Below are 17992 nucleotides of genomic sequence, written 5' to 3'. Positions count from 1 at the left end.
TAAATGATAAATCTCATGTGGAGGGCAGAACAAAGGGGCAGCCAATGGTCTGCATGAAAATACCTGGAGTTGTATCTATCCAAGATGATTAAAACATACCTTTAATAGTGCACGTTAAATGGTACAAGAAAAAATATTAGTCAAATTATGGATTCCATCAGTCAGAAATCAATGGTCCATATAGCACATCATAATTGTATTGGTATAGCACATCGAATAGCACATCATAATTGTATTGGTAACAAATCCTGAACGAATTCAGTATAGAAGTGTTGTGAAGTTTCAGTTAGCAACAATGATTAGAAACAGGAAAATCAGTTTTTGAATATTTGTTCATGTTAAAAGAAAAACAGCAAAATAGCATATAATGGAAAACTGTGATCTATTTAAAGTGTCACATTAAATTATAAACCCATTGCTATTAAAAACAGCTATAATAATGATAAAAATAGAGTTTGTAGATATGAATATATATGAGTATGTAGATATGCACATTTTTTCTGTTATTTTCCTCTAAACGTATTGACTTTTGTTGAATTACTAAATTCCATACAAAAAGTAAATAGAAACAGGTCGTTCCTCAGTTTAAGAAACACTATGGATAATTTAATTGCCTATAGAAAGGAACATATATTGTCATTCACTTTTTGTGAAATGAGAAAACTTTAAAAATACTTGTGTCATTTACTACATATTTGAATAATATTAGCTGATATGTATGTTATTGAATATTGCACTGTGCTTTGCATTGCTTTTACCTAATGTGAGCTGCCCAGAGTTTCTGTGTGAGGTGGTTAGCTATATAAATCAAATAAAAAGGAAGGGATGATTTGCTGTAACTGTATTATATGTGCCACCAACAAAAACTAGGATATTATTATTTTCCAAACTCAAAACAAAAATAAAAACTTTTGATGTGAACCATATTGTATAATTTGCTTATTGACTTGGAATAAAAAATGAAAAAATAAAACCCTGTGAACAGTGGTAAAAAAGATGGAGCAGTTACATTATTTATGTAAACTGTTGTCTGGTAAGATATTCCCATTGCTAACGATGCATCCTTAAGGAGTTTTATCCTTGTGTAATTGCTGTGACTCTTATATGAATATATTTCTGTGGAACTAAGTTATATAATGTTTGAACCTAAACTGCTGTTTAAAAATTAAACTTTTTTAAATATGTAAGCAGATTTCATTTCAGAATGAAGACTGTTTGAAACTGCACCAGCCAAGAGATTTTCAAAATTATTTATGCAGTGGACTAAAACATTGCTTTTATCATTTTCCACTCTAATCAATAGGGCAACCCAATGGATCCAATGGTAATGAAAAGACCTCAGTTGTTTGCAGTCAGCAACAGCCCACATGCTCAGTCCCAGCCCAGCAGTCCATATCCAGGGCAGTCATATGGGGCACCAGGACCCCAGCGTTTTCCAATGGCAATGCAGGCCCGGACTCCTGGTTCCATGGGAGGAATGCAATATCCACAGCAACAGGTTTGTTACCTTCCTTCCTGATTGTCTGCTTTTGTTCTGTAAAGTGATACTTCGTCCACAATAGCTCTCTCAGCATATCCTTCATTTAGAAGTGGGAAATAGAAAGAGAAACCTAATTTGTAATTTATTAGTTTTCTTTTTAGATTTTTTTTTTTGCCAGTGATGAACGTATCCATTTAAAAAGAGGATATATTATTCATCAAATGCATTCTCTGGATTTGCGATCTTTTTCATTTGTTCAGCTGCCATAAGTCATTTCTTCACCATAAATAATAATACTGAAGAGGGCAGATTGATTGAAATGAATATGCTATTGGTCAGCACAACAACTATTGCAATTTACAATAAGGTTCTTGGAAGACATAAAAAATAGTACATGCTTTACATGTGTATTCATTACAGCATCCTTCTTTCTCCCTCCAGCTCAAACAGCAAGGAGGGGTTTTCTTATGTCCAACAAGAAGGATGTAGATGTGTGGTTTCATTTTAATCTAGGGTTAGAGTTGTGCAGTTATTGTCAATTTTTTCTTTCCCGTTGTCTCAAGAAGGTCAATTACTTACATTTTCGTGGTATGATAGCCTGGATAAAACCATTTGTGTTTTTGAAATGGCAGAATAGATAAAAGCTATCAAAAGATTAGAGAATGTTGGTAAATCTCTGATTAGGCTGTTTATTGAAGACTGTGCTTTTCACAAATTCATTTTTTTTAGGAAAGAACACTTTCCGCATAGGGCTAAATAGAATTACTTTAAAAAAATTTCTTGATGTTAAATTTGGCAAACATGGAAAATAATGAACAGCCCAGCAGGTACATTTATTGCATTGGCATGGAATATTCAATAATTAGCTGTGCATTCAGAGTTTTGTTGACTATGCATGATTCATAAATTTCTTAACATACAATTTGCTTGAGGTTTAGATTGCTAAGAGTATAGTAGTAAAGGTGACTACTTTGTGGGAGATGGGTAGCTTCATTAAATAATGGCAAGAAATTTATTTTGGTGTTTTTTAATAGTGTAATTGAAAGTGAATGATTTTAAAAGACAGTAACCTCGCTGTTATTTGAAAACAAAGAGAAAGGCAGCATTTATTTCTTAATTGAATTAAAGTTACTACTGGTTTATCCCACAATGCCCTTTCTTTTGGAAAGGAGTATTGCTATTTTCTATCTTAAGCGTAGTGTTGCTTTTTTTTACTTGTGGAAAAAGACTATTTAAAAAAATCTGTTAGAAGGCAGTGATTTGATGCAGCAATTGGCCACTGTCCCTATCTGTCTTTTTGCAGCATAAGAATAATTGGATGAGAAATATGGTTATGAGTACTAATACTCTTTGGGGAAGTAGTAGAAAGATAATTACAACATTGAATTTTTATTAAATGGACATCAACACCTAGGGATAATTTTGTTTGGACAGGCTCCAGAGTTTCATATGTTTAGCTTTTAATCCAGTTCTTGTCTTTAGTGCTTATATTTTATATGTCAAAATGAAAAATAAACAGTGTTAAAATTTCAGAATGCAGACATGCCGATGATATCTTCAGTGGAGACAGTTGTCTACAAGGAAAACTAAGCTGGAAATTGCTTTAAGAATTGTGTTCTTGGGGAGGTTTTATTATGTGCAGATATTGTTATGTGGGATTTATAAATGCATTCAACTTTTTAAAGAAAAAAACCAGACGTGTGTATTTATTTATACTCAACAGATTCTAAGTAGCTTGCAGTAATAAAACTATATGGACTTCATACTCAAAAAGTGGTTATTCATAGGATTCCCTCCCAACTAAACTCCATTGGGTGAGCAGATTTCCTCTGAAGCATCTAGTTCATAAAGATAAGGAGACCCCATAACACAGAAGTCCCCAACTTTTATGGCTTGGAAGCCAGATGTGGGGAGGGAGGGAGAGGGAAACTGGCCTGTGCAAGTGGTGGGTTGATACATGTGTACATGCACAGGCCCGCCGCTCGTGTGACTTGAGCTGCGTGTGTGGCAAACCTGTCACTTGCGCGACTTGAGCTATACACATGTATCCGCCAGTTGCCACTTGGGTAGCCATTTCCAAACTGGCCATGGCCTGGTAGTGGGCTGTAGGTTGATGACCCCTGCTATATCACATAGGATTCTATAAGGCATTCACTTTGAATGTGGTTTGGAAGCTTATTGGCAGCCAATATAGCTTCTGCATAATAGGTATTATTCTATTGTATTTTACTTGGCATACAAAGGAACTTGCCTAAATCAAGGGTTTTTAGCAATCTGAAACTTGGGTTAAGGTTTGGAAATGAGGTTTGGAAATGAGAATAGAAATTAATTTTTTTCTCTCCCTATCCTTCCTTGATTGCCTAACCCACATCATATTTTGTTGGGATAAAATGAAGGGAGATATTGAGCTTTGAGCTTCTGCAGTCAGGGAGGATATAAATCTAGCATATAAAATTCAGAAGATGTGGAAGATATGCAGAATGTGGAGCAAAGAAGGATTATGACAAAACTGAATGGAATTTGAAGTCTTTCATTTTACACATGTAGTATATTTTGAAGTGTCAGAAAACTGCTTTTTTATAGTATATTCTGTAGCCATATGAATATGTGCTTTTCAAATCAAATGTTGGGGTTTTTTGTGTGTATTTGGCATATTTGTAGAAAAAAATCCCACAATTCTTTATTTGTGATATGGAAGCATGCTTAGAAAGTGCTGTTATCAGCATTTAATAAGGATACCAAACATTTGTGAGCCTACTTAATAGAATTTGACATATTGCCCAATACTATCCATCTGCTTAAAGAAAGGCATGCTGATTTTCAGTTTTGAATGTTTTCTGTGAAATGACAATGGTTACTTTCAAATCAAAAATATTGGTTTACTCTTCCGAGTATAATCCAAAATAAAGATGTAATAAAAGCAGATCTCATTAACATATTTAAAAATTAATTAGTTATTTCAAAACATACACATTTGTTAATTTTTTATCTCTGGAAATCCAATCATTCTTAAAAATTAGCAAAATGATTTCTAATTTGTTATAGATTGAAAAACTATAAAAAATTGCAGGTGTCTGAATCTTTTGTGGTTGCATAAAAATAAATGAATACTTTATATACACTTTGCAAGGATACATCTCCTAATTTTGTAATTTTGGGCTAAAGGATGTATAACCCCAATAACAACTATCTATTCTGAACAGTTGGAAAGCTGGTGACAAGGCAATCTAGATTGACAATATGGTAGGATTGGGGATTTTTCAAAGTACTTCCATGTTGACCATATTCTGAAAAAAAGACCTAAATCCAAATCTAAGAAACAGAAATGGTAGTTTAAGAGTTAAGCTCCAGTAGGAAAGTTAGAACACACAGTAAATCATCAAGCAAAAATTCTGATTTAACTCACTGGTATGATTTCAATCATCTTTTCCACTGATAGTGATTTAAACAGAGATTTTGATCACTAAAACACATTCATTCAGAACACAGTGCAACATATTTATATAATCTTTAGGATTACAGCTGCCTCAGCCTGTGTGTTTGTTGTCTTAATTCAGTAAAAATAATAAATGGGGATTTCAAAAAGGGAATGATTTTCACAAGATGCAATACTGAAATAGGAGTCCATGCTGGTAGGTTGCACAGTGTGTGTGAACATAACACAACCTTTTATTCATTCTTATGAGATTGTATCATTTCCACAATGTTCAGATAGTATTTAATTTTAAAGTCTCTCTTTAATAAGAAAGAAATTTAATATTTAATCTATATTTTTTTTAAAAATCAGAATGTATTCAGTTCCTTAGGATCTGCTTTATGCTGATGCTGCTTTAATAGAATACAGAAAGATGCTTTTTATACTGTAATGTACAGCTCAAACACCACATCCTGAATTGGAGGTAAGGGATTGCTGCAACCATGCAGATTGTCTACTTAAAGATATCTGCCTTAGCAAGTCAAAGGTTCATCATAATAAAAAATGAGGCTATACAATAAGAAATAATGTGATTATTGGACAAGACTTTTTAAAAGGCCACCTTAAGAATTGTGCAATCATAGATTACACATAATCACAGAATTACCCCATTTGTTCCATGGCTTATGCAGAAGCCTGAATTTACACAGCCTTATAAATTTTTATGTATAAGATTCTCTAAGTAGGGGTATGTTACTAATGCTGTCTGTACTGCTGGGAAATGTTTAGTGTTTCCCCCTTTCTGTGTGATGTTAAGCCTCATTGACTAAATTGAAAAAGGCTGCTCATAGCAGGATAAGGTTTTATGTTGTATTGTCTCCTTTGGAATTATCCTTTCCATTAAGTATAATTCGCTCTATGGAGGGAGGTGAGCATAGATTACGGATAATCACAGAATCAAATTTGACACAAGAAAGAAACTTTATGGTAGCTTAGCTCTACATCTTAACTGTGGTCATTGACAATGTTTACTGAATAAAATCCCAAAAGCAGTACAATTGAATTATTATGGAAACTAGAAACAGTACAATGATTTCTTCCTCTAAACTGATGTAGGGAATTGTCGGTTAAAAAGAAAGTGCTTGCTGTCTTGAGAGAGTAATATTGTTTGAATTAGATGACACAATAGTATCAGGAAATAGCATCAGGGCGACAGCTGACACTTGTGTCTTTCTATATACATTGGAGTAAATCGGTTGTTGAAATTATTCCATTAAATATCTACCAAAAACTATGTCATTGTGTTTATTAAAAAATTGTGATCAGTTGCAAACAGAAATCTGCACAGTACATATGACAGCAGAAGAATCATTAATGGATACCATCAGGACCTGCAATTGCTAAACTGATTTCCTTCGGATTTCCTCCCTTCCTTTTCAGAAGAGCAGAATTAATATGTTAACATTCTGTGCAGATCCCGGCCTGGTAATTAAGTATACAATTAGTAGCAGTAAGTCAGAGTTAGCATATATCTTGCAAAGTTATCATGATAGATGCATTTTTGTCACTCAATTTTATATCCATTTGAGAAGGCACGAACAACTTCAGTGGAAATATGTTTGGGTTCTTTTGCCTGTGCAAAATGTTCTTCTTTAACCAGACAATTGTAAAGCTCAATCATGAGTCAGTGAAGCATGTTCAAGGAGCAATACATTTTTGTTTAGGTTTGTGTTTTTGCCGATTTTTCTCCTTTTGCAGAGTGGATATAAACAAAAGCATCAGTTTTTTAATTTAAATTTTTATTTAAAATTTGCCATCAATTTCAAATTGAGTGACTTCTTTAAGGTATTCTTTCTATTTAATTTCCCCCAGTTGTTGGTTTATAATTTTTGTTAAGTTTTGACACTCTCTTAATTTCCTGTATCATTTATGCAATATTAGTCTACCTATAAGGGCTAAATCATAAATAAATATTAGATGTTTTCTTAAATATTACAAGTTGAAAAATATTATATTCTATACTAGAAAATAAATTTCAGTTTTCAGTATGAAGTGATGTTTCTCCCATGAGCTGTTCAGAGCATCCAGTAGTGGGAGGTGCTTCAGTCTCTGCATGTCTAGGCTGGGCTTAATTTGTGGAACGCTCCTCCTCCTCCACGGGACTCCTCCCCAGTGTTCCCAAGTTTTGGCTCAGCCTCATGAGAGAGGCAGTGCTTGTGATTCTTCCTTGGCCGAAACAGGAAAAATTCTTTCCTTGCTAGCAGGTTTGAAAGTTAATCAGCTTGTCTTTAGAATCCTTTATCCTTCTAATTGCATTGCAATCTCTCGACGTTGGATCGCATTACAGAGATCGCTTGCATTATAGGGAAGCGCCAATTCGTGCCCCAAAGCGGCAGGAGGCTTTGGCGCTGCTCCACACCCCCTCCCCACAACCAATCCTGCCATTCCGACAGATTGCCACAGAGTTTCTTTTACCCAAACATCGGCGTGAGCTCTTTGCTCCCAACAGAGTCATATCGCTTTTCTTCCCCCTCTGAATGCCACTTGGGGTGGAGGATTCAAATGCTTAGTGCCTTCCACCCTTCCCCGCCGTTTAGCCTTATAGGAAAAGCCATCGGAGGCTATTCCTTCACACGGTGGGAGTTTGCTGCTGGGGAGCATGCCAAAAAATTAACGACCAGAGGCCATCTTCTCTTACAAGACCCCGTGGCCGCGCGCCTGTATACCATTTTGTGCTGTGTGAGGTAACTCTGTCCTGAGCAGAGGTTCCCTTCAGGAACACTGGGGACCATTATACCCTCGTCTTGGTTTTTTTCTACATTCAAGGCTTTTCTTACAGTTAAATTGTTGGCTTAACCCTCACAGCCCAATCAACTTAGCGGCACAACAGCGAGCACCCAAGCTGTGTCCGCCTGTGCAGGGAAGGCCTCTATCCTTATCAATCTGGGCCTTTAGGCGTTCTCAATTTGGCTGTTTGGTTTCTCAGCACTTAACATCATGCCACTTAATTAATATTCATATACATATATACATATACATACATATATATATATATATATATATATATATATATATATATATATATTAATATTAGTGGTGGTTATATAATCAACAACAACAATAATAATATAATATAATAATACTTTTCTCTTCTGTATAATATTTTAATATCAATAAAATATTATTACTGACATACAACTCATTATAGATAGGTATTATTCCAAAAAAAAAAGAGGAAAGGGGGCAATAAAAACATCATCAGGGCAACTGGTCTGTCTCAGATCAGGCCCCTGGGCATGCCAACCGCCTTCACAGTATTGCATTGTATAACAAGCATACTGCAATTCCAACTTCAATTGAAATGGCAGACGGGAGCAGCTCTCAGACCGCATCCTTGAAGGTCAAAGCCAAATCTCAGCACAAACCTAAGCAGGCTAAAGGGAAATCTAAAACTTCAGAAAGGGATGCCATCAGGTGCCATAAAGGTTTACAAAAACAGATAAGTGCACACGGGAGGCGCACAAGGTCTCACATGACTTCCCCTCCTCCAGTCCAGGTCCGTCTACCTCTTCCCACCCTCCTCCTCCCCTAGATCTCTCCCTCTCATACAGGCGCAGCTTGGCTCCCCAAGGCCAACAGGCCCAAGTATCTGCGACACCAACCACGCAAAGGGCTCCCGAAGCTACATTCACTCCAACGGCTGCTGGTCTTCATCAGGACAACATTCTTCCAGAGGAAGTTCCAGAGAGGATGAAGGCCTGGATGGAGCTGGCAATCCTCCAGGAAATCGCAGCAGGTCTTCAACATGCGGTTATGACCAGGGAATATCCTATGATCGCTGATTATGATTTCCAATCGCTGAGGTTGTTGACCAGGTCAGAGCAGCACTATACCCAGGTACATTTACAAGGGAAGGTCCCCTTCCAAGGGCCGACTGAGGAGGAGGAGGAGGAGGAGGAGGAGGAAGAAGTGGATCAAATTGATCAAATGGAAGAGATTGAATCAGGATCAATACATGACAACGAGTCCCTGTCAGAAGCAGACTCCTTAGAAAGGGGAATGTCTGAGGATGAGGGCCTTGTTCCTGACCAACCTGTTTTTACAGGCTTATTCCACCCACAACTTTTCAGATCTCTCTTGTTTAAGGCAAAAAATACTGCATGCCTAAACAAGTCGACCCCTTCTACCACTCCAACTCCTTCGGAAGAGGGACCAGAAGATCTAATTTTCAACCAACCAGTAGTCGAAGCAGAGGTGATCCCAGTTCCTCCCATGTTTTTGGACCTGGTACAGAAACAGTGGGCCTCTGCAGTGGTGTACCCAGCCCCCACTGGGTATGACAGGAAATATTTCAATTTGGCCCCTGATTTCTCAAAATTATTGAATACTCCCGAGGTAGATGAACATATAGTGGGATTAGCGTCCTCCTCCATTCCCAGTGATGCGCTGGAGGCATTAAAGCCGGAGGAAAAAATGGGCCGAGCTAGCCCTACGCAGAGCCCATCAGTCTGATGCGTGGGCCATCAGAGCAGCCACGGCCACCTCCTTCTTCACCCGTTCTTCTCTCAGATGGCTCCGCCTCTTACGGGAACAATTCCAACCTTAGAGCACACCAAGATATTGCTAAACTTATAGCAGCTGCTGAATTCTCAGCTGACGCAACTTATCATGCAGTCAAGTTTTCAGCCAAGGCCATTACTTCACATGTCACAGCGCAACGCTTACTATGGTTAAAACATTGGCAAGCGGACTTTAAGCACAAATGCAAGCTGGCTTCATCCCCAATTGTGGGAGACAGACTGTTTGCCCTTCCCTTGATCCGCTACTCATTGAAACCCGAAACAAAAAGAAAATTCTTCCTTCCCGTTTTTGGAAGTCAGATTCTAGAAACCCTCAGTCCTTTCGGAGAGGATACTTTCGGCCCTTTTACCAGGGATCCTTTTCACCCAGATACCAAAGACCCCCATCATTCAGACCAGGGCAGCAGCCAGACAGGTCTGACTTCGGGGATAGGAGCAGAAGGGGTGGTCAATCCAAGAGATCCTTTTGGGGAGCAGGAAACAGGTCCTTTCGGCGTCCAAGATAACTCCCTGGACCCGATCCCCATTGGCGGACGCCTTAAATTATTCATGGACCAATGGGACTCCTCAACCTCTGATTCCTGGGTCAGAGACACGATTAGATTTGGCCTTGCGCTAGAGTTTCAATCCACTCCTCCAGATTTTTTCATGTCATGCCCTCTCTCCAGAGACCCGGTTAAACGTAATCTCATGGAAACAGCTATCCAACACCTACTGGACATATGAGCCATCCAGCCAGTAGCCACCAACCAACGAGGGTGAGGTTTCTATTCACATCTTTTTGTTGTTCCCAAAAGTTCGGGGGGGAGGGAGAGCAATATTGGATCTGAAACGTCTCAACCGTTTCTTAGTATATCGCAAGTTTAAAATGCACATCCTGCAATCTATCTTACTTGGCATCAGAAAGAATGACCTCACGTTCATAGACCTGACAGAGGCGTACCTACATATTGCTATTCAGTCTCCCCACTATAAATTTCTGAGATTCTGTTATAATAACCACCATTTTGAATATGTGGCCCTTCCTTTTGGACTAGCTTCTGCCCGCAGGAGCTAGGGTTCTCGCAGCGCTAGCTGCTCATCTCTGTGATATACCCAAACGACTCCAGTGTTATCTTGATGACATCTTGATTTTGTCATCTTCCGCTCATCAAGCAGTCAAAGATACTCAGAACACATTATACTCCCTAAACAACACGGGTTCGCAATAAATTGGAAAAAGAGTCATTTAACACCATCAACTCGGTTAACCCACCTGGGGGCAGTCATAGATACGGTGGAAGGCAAAGTTTACCTGTCACCAGATAGACTAAATAGCATTCAGCAATTAATCAAGGAGACCAGGGGTCTTAAGAGGATGTGCCTAGTGGAACTATCAAAATTGTTAGGCAAGATGATCTCATGTATCTCTATCATCCATTGGGCCCGGCTCCACACTAGATCTGTCCAGTGGTTCCTGCTCCCGTACCAGCGCTCTGGCCGAAGCAACTCCAAATACAAGGTCAAGGTACCATCAAAGGTCCTCATATCTCTCCTCTGGTGGACCAGACTAGTCATCAACAGAGACTGCCTCTTCAAAGAGCCACACAGACGTACCATTACCACCGATGCCAGCCTGTTTGGATGGGGAGCGCATGTTTAATCACTCACAACCCAAGGCCGCTGGTCCACCATAGAACAGTCGTGCAGCATAAACTGGCTGGAGCTTCAAGCAGTACACCTGGCTCTCCGCAGCTTCCTTCCATAGGTACGCAATCAGCACATACTAATATTGACTGACAACGTAACAGCCAAAGCTCACACAAACAAATAGGGGGGCACACAGTCGAAACATCTCATGCGAGAGGCGGAGCGCTTGTGTCGGGCGGAGAGCAACCTACTTTCCATCAGAATAGAGCACATTTCGGGTCTGTCAAATACACAGGCAGACTGACTGAGCAGGGCCACGATCGATCAATTGGAGTGGCGCCTCCATCCAACCCTGTTTCAAGAGGCAGTCAGGACATTTGGACAGCCGGTGGTGGACCTATTGGCTTCCCCTCTCAATGCTCAGCTCCCGAGATTTTTTTCCAGGTACCCCTCACAAGGAGCAGAGAACTTCAATTCACTCCACTGTCATTGGCCCCCGGGACTTCTGTATGCATTCCCGCCACTTCCACTGGTTCCCAAGGTCATCCAGAAACTGCTAGACGAGAGAGCGGAACTACTTCTAGTAGCTCCTTACTGGCCCAGACAGCCATGGTTTGCAGACCTCCACAGTCTATCCGTATCAACACCATGGAGAATTCTGCCAGCCAGGGTCTCACTAACCCAGGGACCCCTTCAACATCCGGACCCTCAGTGGTTGCACCTGACCATCTGGAGATTGAGCAGAGTTGTCTGAAGAGTGGAAAGTTTTCCAACAGAGTTATCGCCACTATCCAAGCCGCCAGACGTCCCTCAAAAACTCGCATTTACAATGCCACATGGTCCAGTTTTTGCAAATGGTCTACCAAGTCTCGAATTGATCCCATCTCTCCATCTGTGGCTCAAATCCTAGAGTTCTTGCAAGAGGGACTTGACAAGGGATTATCACCTAATACGTTGAAAAGACAGGTGGCGGCCTTGGCGTCAGTTCTCACTTGTGAAGGTCTACTATCTCTTTCCCATCATACACGCATACGGAGTTTCCTTTGAGGAGCCACAAATTTATGCCCTCCAGCAGTACACCATTATCCCACCTGGGACCTTAACAAGGTCCTCGTTGCACTCACTAAGGGCCCTTTCGAACCCTTGAAATCGTCAAGTCTCCAATTTCTGACATAAAAAGTAGTTTTCCTTGTAGCGGTCATTTCTGCTTGTCGCATTTCAGAGATTGCAGCTTTGTCTGTCAGACAAGATCTTTGTGTTTTCCATTCTGACTGGGTGGTCCTTTGTCCTGATCCTATGTTTATACCTAAAATTAACTCAGTTTTTCATAGGGCACAAGAGCTGATACTTCCTAAATTTTGTCCCAGACCATCCCAAGGGTTGGAACTACAATGGCATAGGCTTGATGTGAGGCGAGCATTGAAAATATATATCAACCGCACAGTGGCTTTCAGAAAAACGGAAGCCTTATTTGTGTCTTTTCAGCCCAACACTCAGGGATGCAAGGTCTCACCTTCTACAATAGGCCATTGGCTACGGGCCGCGATAGCGAAAAGGTATCAGACTCAATCCCTGCAGGTGCCCAGGGGCATAACAGCTCATTCAACAAGGAGTGATGCAACATTGGCAGCATGGGCCACACAGGCACCAATAACTGAAATTTGTCGAGCCGCAACCTGGGCCTTTCCATCGCCATTCATTAGGCATTATAAAATAGATGTGTTTGCATCTGCTTAGGCCTCCTTTGGCAGAAGAGTTCTGCAACGGGTCCACAGGGACCAGGAGGAGATTCCAGGCTGGATGCTCTTCTGTGAAGAGCATCCAGCCCCACCCATTTCTTTCCGTCTGGTGGGCTTCCGTTCTGGTCAGGGAACTAGATTAGGTGATGAGTTCCGGACTTTGGCACTCAGTCTTCACAAAACTGGGGGATGCTGGGGAGGTGTGCCGTGGAGGAGGAGGAGCGTCCCGGAGTTTTAAGCCCAGCCTTTCCAGAAGAGACTGAATCACCTCCCCACTTCTGGATGCTCTTCACAGCTCACAGAGAATGGGCGTATCATGTAAGTACCAACGCCCTCTTTCGGTACTTGAACTCAAGATCATCCGGTTCAGTAGAATGGAGCATAGGCAAAAAGAAACTTGTTCACATTTTGTGTAATTCACTGCCATATGGTAAAAGCCCACTAGCTTTGGTAGCTTTACTAGAAAATTGGACAAAATCCATAGATTGCTGTTAGTCATGAATACTTTATTGAGCCTCCTATGTTTATAGGCAACATGCCACGGAATACCATCTACTGGGACGAACAATGGGAGAGAAAGCTTCCTAGAGGAATCTGATAGGACTATGCACAGTTTGAAAATATTTGGAAGAAACACTTTGGACCTTCCTTGAGCACCGCTCCTCTTTGGTGTTCTTTAAAGCAGCCCATCTTTTTTCATGCATCAGCTTATAAAGAAATGGTAGCTGCTTTAAGTTCTGCATTAACAATGAACAGTTGACTCCTTATAGAAGCTACTATTTGTTGTTTAGGATGGTTCAGAAGTCTGAAAAATGTGTCGAACTTTAATGAAGAGCAGAGAGATGCTGTGCTCATTCTCATGACCTCGGAATCATTTTCAGAATAATTGATATACAATACAGGAATCAGATAGATCATTTTGAACTTTCAGTAGTACCTAGCAAGTGACATGACAAGAAATTCTGACTCTCCATAAGCACACCTCTGCATTCAATAATAGCCGAAGCTCCACAAATTTGGCATAGTTATATTTGGCATGAGTCTATCATCTGCACCTCTATAACTGTCTTGTTGGGTTCTGCAACCCAACCTGACAGGACAGACACAAACTTCAGAGGATAATTAGGATTGCAGAAAAAACAATTACTACCAACCTGCCTTCCATTGAGGACCTGTATAATGCACGAGTCAGAAAGAGGGCTGTGAAAATATTTACAGAACCCTCACATCTTGGACTTAAACTATTTCAACTCCTACCCGCAGAACAACACTATAGAGCACTGCACACAAGAACAATTAGACACAAGAACAGTTTTTTCCCGAAAGCCATCACTCTGCTAAACAAATAATTCCCTCAACCCTGTTCAATTCTGCACTATTATTACTGTTAATCTTCTCATCACTCCTTATCATCCATCCCTTCCCACTTGTGACTGTATGACTGTAACTTTGTTGCTTGTATCCTTACGATTTATATGGACTGTTTCCTAGTATGATTTGATTGCTTATTGTACCCTATGACTATTATTAAGTGTTGTACCTTATGATTCTTGACGCTTGACGAATGTATCTTTTCTTTTATGTACACTGAGAGCATTTGCACCAAGACAAATTCCTTGTGTGTCGAATCACATTTGGCCAATAAAAAGAATTCTAATTCTTATAATAAATTGCTTTATTTAAGATGAGAAAAAGCTACAAGTAGACAGTCTATCTGCCTCCTGCAAGACAACAGAGAAGTTTGCTGTGAGTCACAACCCAATGGAGTCTCATCTTCAAGGACTGAGAGCAAGCAAATGGCCCCTAGATAAAGAAGGACCCATCTCTATTAGTGTTTTGGACAATTTTTAGACCTGGATTTTCTGGGGAGTCTATGAGATTGGGAGGGTGAATGGTTGATTCCCACTTCAACATCTTTAGCTTTATACCAAATTTCTTAGCTGTTCTTCTGCTTTTAAGGAGAAAATGGGGAGGGGGGGATATTATTAACATAACCAAAAGAAATCCTTGAAAGAATTTCTAGATTTTGGAATTAAAAGGACTTTTTTAAAATATGGTTTTACATTCAGTAATCCGCCTTGAATCACCATGGGCGAATAGGCAGCAATATAAATTCAAATAATAATATTAAGATTAATTATAATTTAGAATGGTAGTACAGATTGTTCTCGACTTACAACCACAATTGGCCGATAATTTTTGTTAACAGTTAACAGATAATCAGAGTTGGAAGGGACCTTGTAGGTCATCTAGTGCAACCCCCCCACCACCCAAGTGGGAGACCTTACACCATTTCTGACAAATGGCAGTCCAGTCTCTTTTTGAAAGTCTCAAGTGATAGTGCTCCCACAACTTCCGAGGGCAAGCTGTTCCATTGGTTGATTGTTCACAATGTCAGAAAGTTTCTCCTTACTTCCAGGTTAAATCTCTCCTTGTTCAATTTATACCCATTATTCCTTGTCTGGCCTACAGGTGCTTTAGAAAATAGCTTGACCCCTTCCTCTCTATGGCAGCCCCTCAAATATTGGAAGACTGCTATCATGTCTCCTCTGGTCCTTCTCTTCACTAGACTGGCCAAGCTCAGTTCCTGTAACTGTTCTTCATATGATTTAGTCTCCAGTCCCCTAATCATCTTGGTTGCTCTTCTCGGTACTTTTTCAAGAGTCCCAACATCTTTTTTATAGTGTGGTGACCAAAACTGGATGCAGTACTCTAGGTGTGGTCTTACTAAGGCTTTATAGAGTGGTATTAGTACCTCCCTTGATCTTGATTGTATCCCTCTGTTAATACAACTTAGGATTGCATTAGCTTTTTTGGCTGCTGCTGCACGCTGCTGGCTCATATTTACCGTGTTTCTCATATAATAAGGCCAGGTCTTTTTTTTCTTTTTTTGAGCCCCGAAAAGACGGCTAGGCCGTCTTTTCGGAGGTGATTTAATTCCCCCCCCTTTGCATCTTAGGGTGGGCGGTGACGGCTTGGATGTTGACCTCGGCGTCGGTGGGGCACTTTGTATCAGGGTAAATGCAGGCAGTACCATATCTGGGTGTGCAACAAAAGTACTTCCTAACAGCAAGACCCCCGCCATTCCCCCCCCCCAATTTCGCATGTTTTAATATAGGCCTTAATTTGGGGGGATGGGCTTAATTTCAGTTCATGCCTATAAAACATGCTGGGACTTCCTATTGGGGGAGGCCTTATTGTTGGAGAAACAGGGTAGTTGGTTATCCACTAAGACTCCATGATCCCTTTCACAGTTACTGCTAAGTGTTGATAAGTGAGAAATTAGTTAAGTGAATACTGTCCCATTTTACGACCTTTCTTGCCACATTTGTTAAGTGAATCCCTGCAGTTGTTAAGTTAATAACACGAATGTTAAATGAATCCTGCTTCCCCTATTGAGTTTGCTAGTCTGAAAGTTGCAAAAGGTGATCACATGACAGCAGGGCACTGCAACTGTCATAAATATGAATCAATTGCTAAGCATCTGCATTTTGATCATGTGACTGTGGGGATGCTGCAAGGGTCATCAGTGTGAAAAATGGTCATAAGTCACTTTTTTGGTGCTTTGAATGGTCACTAAACAAGCTATTGTAAGTCACAGACTACCTGTATTATAACCTCAGGAGCTTTTATGGAAGACTGAAATACCTGGTGGTTGAGGCAAAACCTTTTAGAGAAGAAGAAAAAAGATACTGACATAATTGGACATTTTGGATGAAGAACCCATGGTGCTGTGAAGTTTTCAATCTTAATCTACAAGAATTAGGCAGAATCCTGAATGCCAGAGCTGAAAATCAGTATTAATGCTACTGATATTGATTGTGTAAGATATGATCATTCACTTTATTCCTGCTGATGAAAATGCAAAAGAGTACTTTCCTATGACACAGGGTTTGCTAAAACATCATTGCTGTCTTGTTTATAATACTCCTGAGGATGTTTTTGCACAGAGTAGTATGTGTCAGAGCTTGAAATACTCTTGTGCAGTTCTCTTTGAACGGATAGCACAGGACAAGTTCTAGCACATGTTCTTGACATGCAGCCACCTACCATTAAGGAAAAAATGCCTTACTTGCATTATCTAAGCTGATCTGCTTCAAAGTTTGCCAGTCATTTTGCAGTTTAAATACTGGGCTGTAAGTAATTTCTGAGTTTTCGTCTTGAATCATTGCATATATTCTTTGAACAAAGCAAGATAGCAGTGGGAAATACTGAATAGGCTAAAGCAAACTATTGTTAGCTAGGAGATATAAATCTTCACAATCTTTGTTAGTATGAGCCCCTTTTTGTTTTGAACTGCTGCATATTTTGCATCCTTGTTTTGCACAAGATGAAAATCATACAATTACTAGCGGTAGGTATGTAATAGAAGTATAAGCAGTAGAGCTCTAAAGGGTTCATTAGATATTAATTACCCTCCTCTTCTAACATTAACATTACATCTTAGCTTTACAGATTATTCAATTCTCATGTCTTCACATTGAGTTTTAAAAACCTGACTTACAGCAAATTAGATGACTGATCCACCTAGCCCAAAATTAATATCTGATTGATGATGGCTGACCAACAGGGATGGGATTCAAAAATCCCAGCAGCCAGTTTGCTGGCTGGTTGCTGGGTGGGCGTGGCCATGGTAGGCATGGTGGGAACTTCCTGTTTCCAGCTTCCGGTGGGCCTCCAGAGCCCGGGCTAGACTGTTTTTACCCTCTCAAGGATCCGGAGGCTTCCCCCAAGCCACTGGGAGGGCAAAAACAGCCTCCCCTGGGCTCTGGAAGCTGGAAACAGGCCCATTTTGTGACTTCCGTTTTTTTCCGGGAGGGCCTTTCCCCCCCACCCTTCCTAGAGCCTTTGTGCTTACCTCCATTGAAAATGGGCTGCGTGGAGACTGCTGGGAGGGGAGGGGTGAGGTGAAATATAGGTTCAGCGAATCAGATGTAACTTTAACATCCAGTTTGCCTGAACAGGTTCGAACCGGTAGAATCCCACCCCTGCTGACCAGCATTTCAGTCAAGATAATTTCTAGCTGTAGCTATTATGGCAGGAATTAAATCTAGAATTTGTGGGTGTGTCCCATGTACAAAATATGTGCAGTAGCAAGTTTTGTATGAATCCTAATGTACAGTACATTGTTTTGGCTAAATGCTTACCT

The 17992-nt window shown here is 40.2% G+C and overlaps 1 protein-coding gene across 18 annotated transcripts in view; it reads left to right on the top strand.

The window, feature by feature from the left end:
- Positions 1–17992, top strand: part of ARID1B (AT-rich interaction domain 1B) — a 410221-nt gene that overhangs the window by 44781 nt on the left and 347448 nt on the right. For all 18 annotated transcript variants that reach the window (XM_087939034.1, XM_087939114.1, XM_087939103.1 and 15 more), the window contains exon 2: positions 1304–1498. In XM_087939034.1, coding sequence (XP_087795160.1) covers positions 1304–1498 — 195 coding nt within the window. The remainder of the gene's footprint in view (positions 1–1303; positions 1499–17992) is intronic.

The sequence above is a fragment of the Pseudonaja textilis genome, chromosome 1 (genome assembly GCF_049901715.1).
Source record: "Pseudonaja textilis isolate UNSWEBS1 chromosome 1, rPseTex1.2, whole genome shotgun sequence".
Taxonomy (NCBI): domain Eukaryota; kingdom Metazoa; phylum Chordata; class Lepidosauria; order Squamata; family Elapidae; genus Pseudonaja; species Pseudonaja textilis.
The sequence above is the reverse complement of the archived record's forward strand: the minus strand, read 5'-3'. Positions and strand labels throughout refer to the sequence as shown.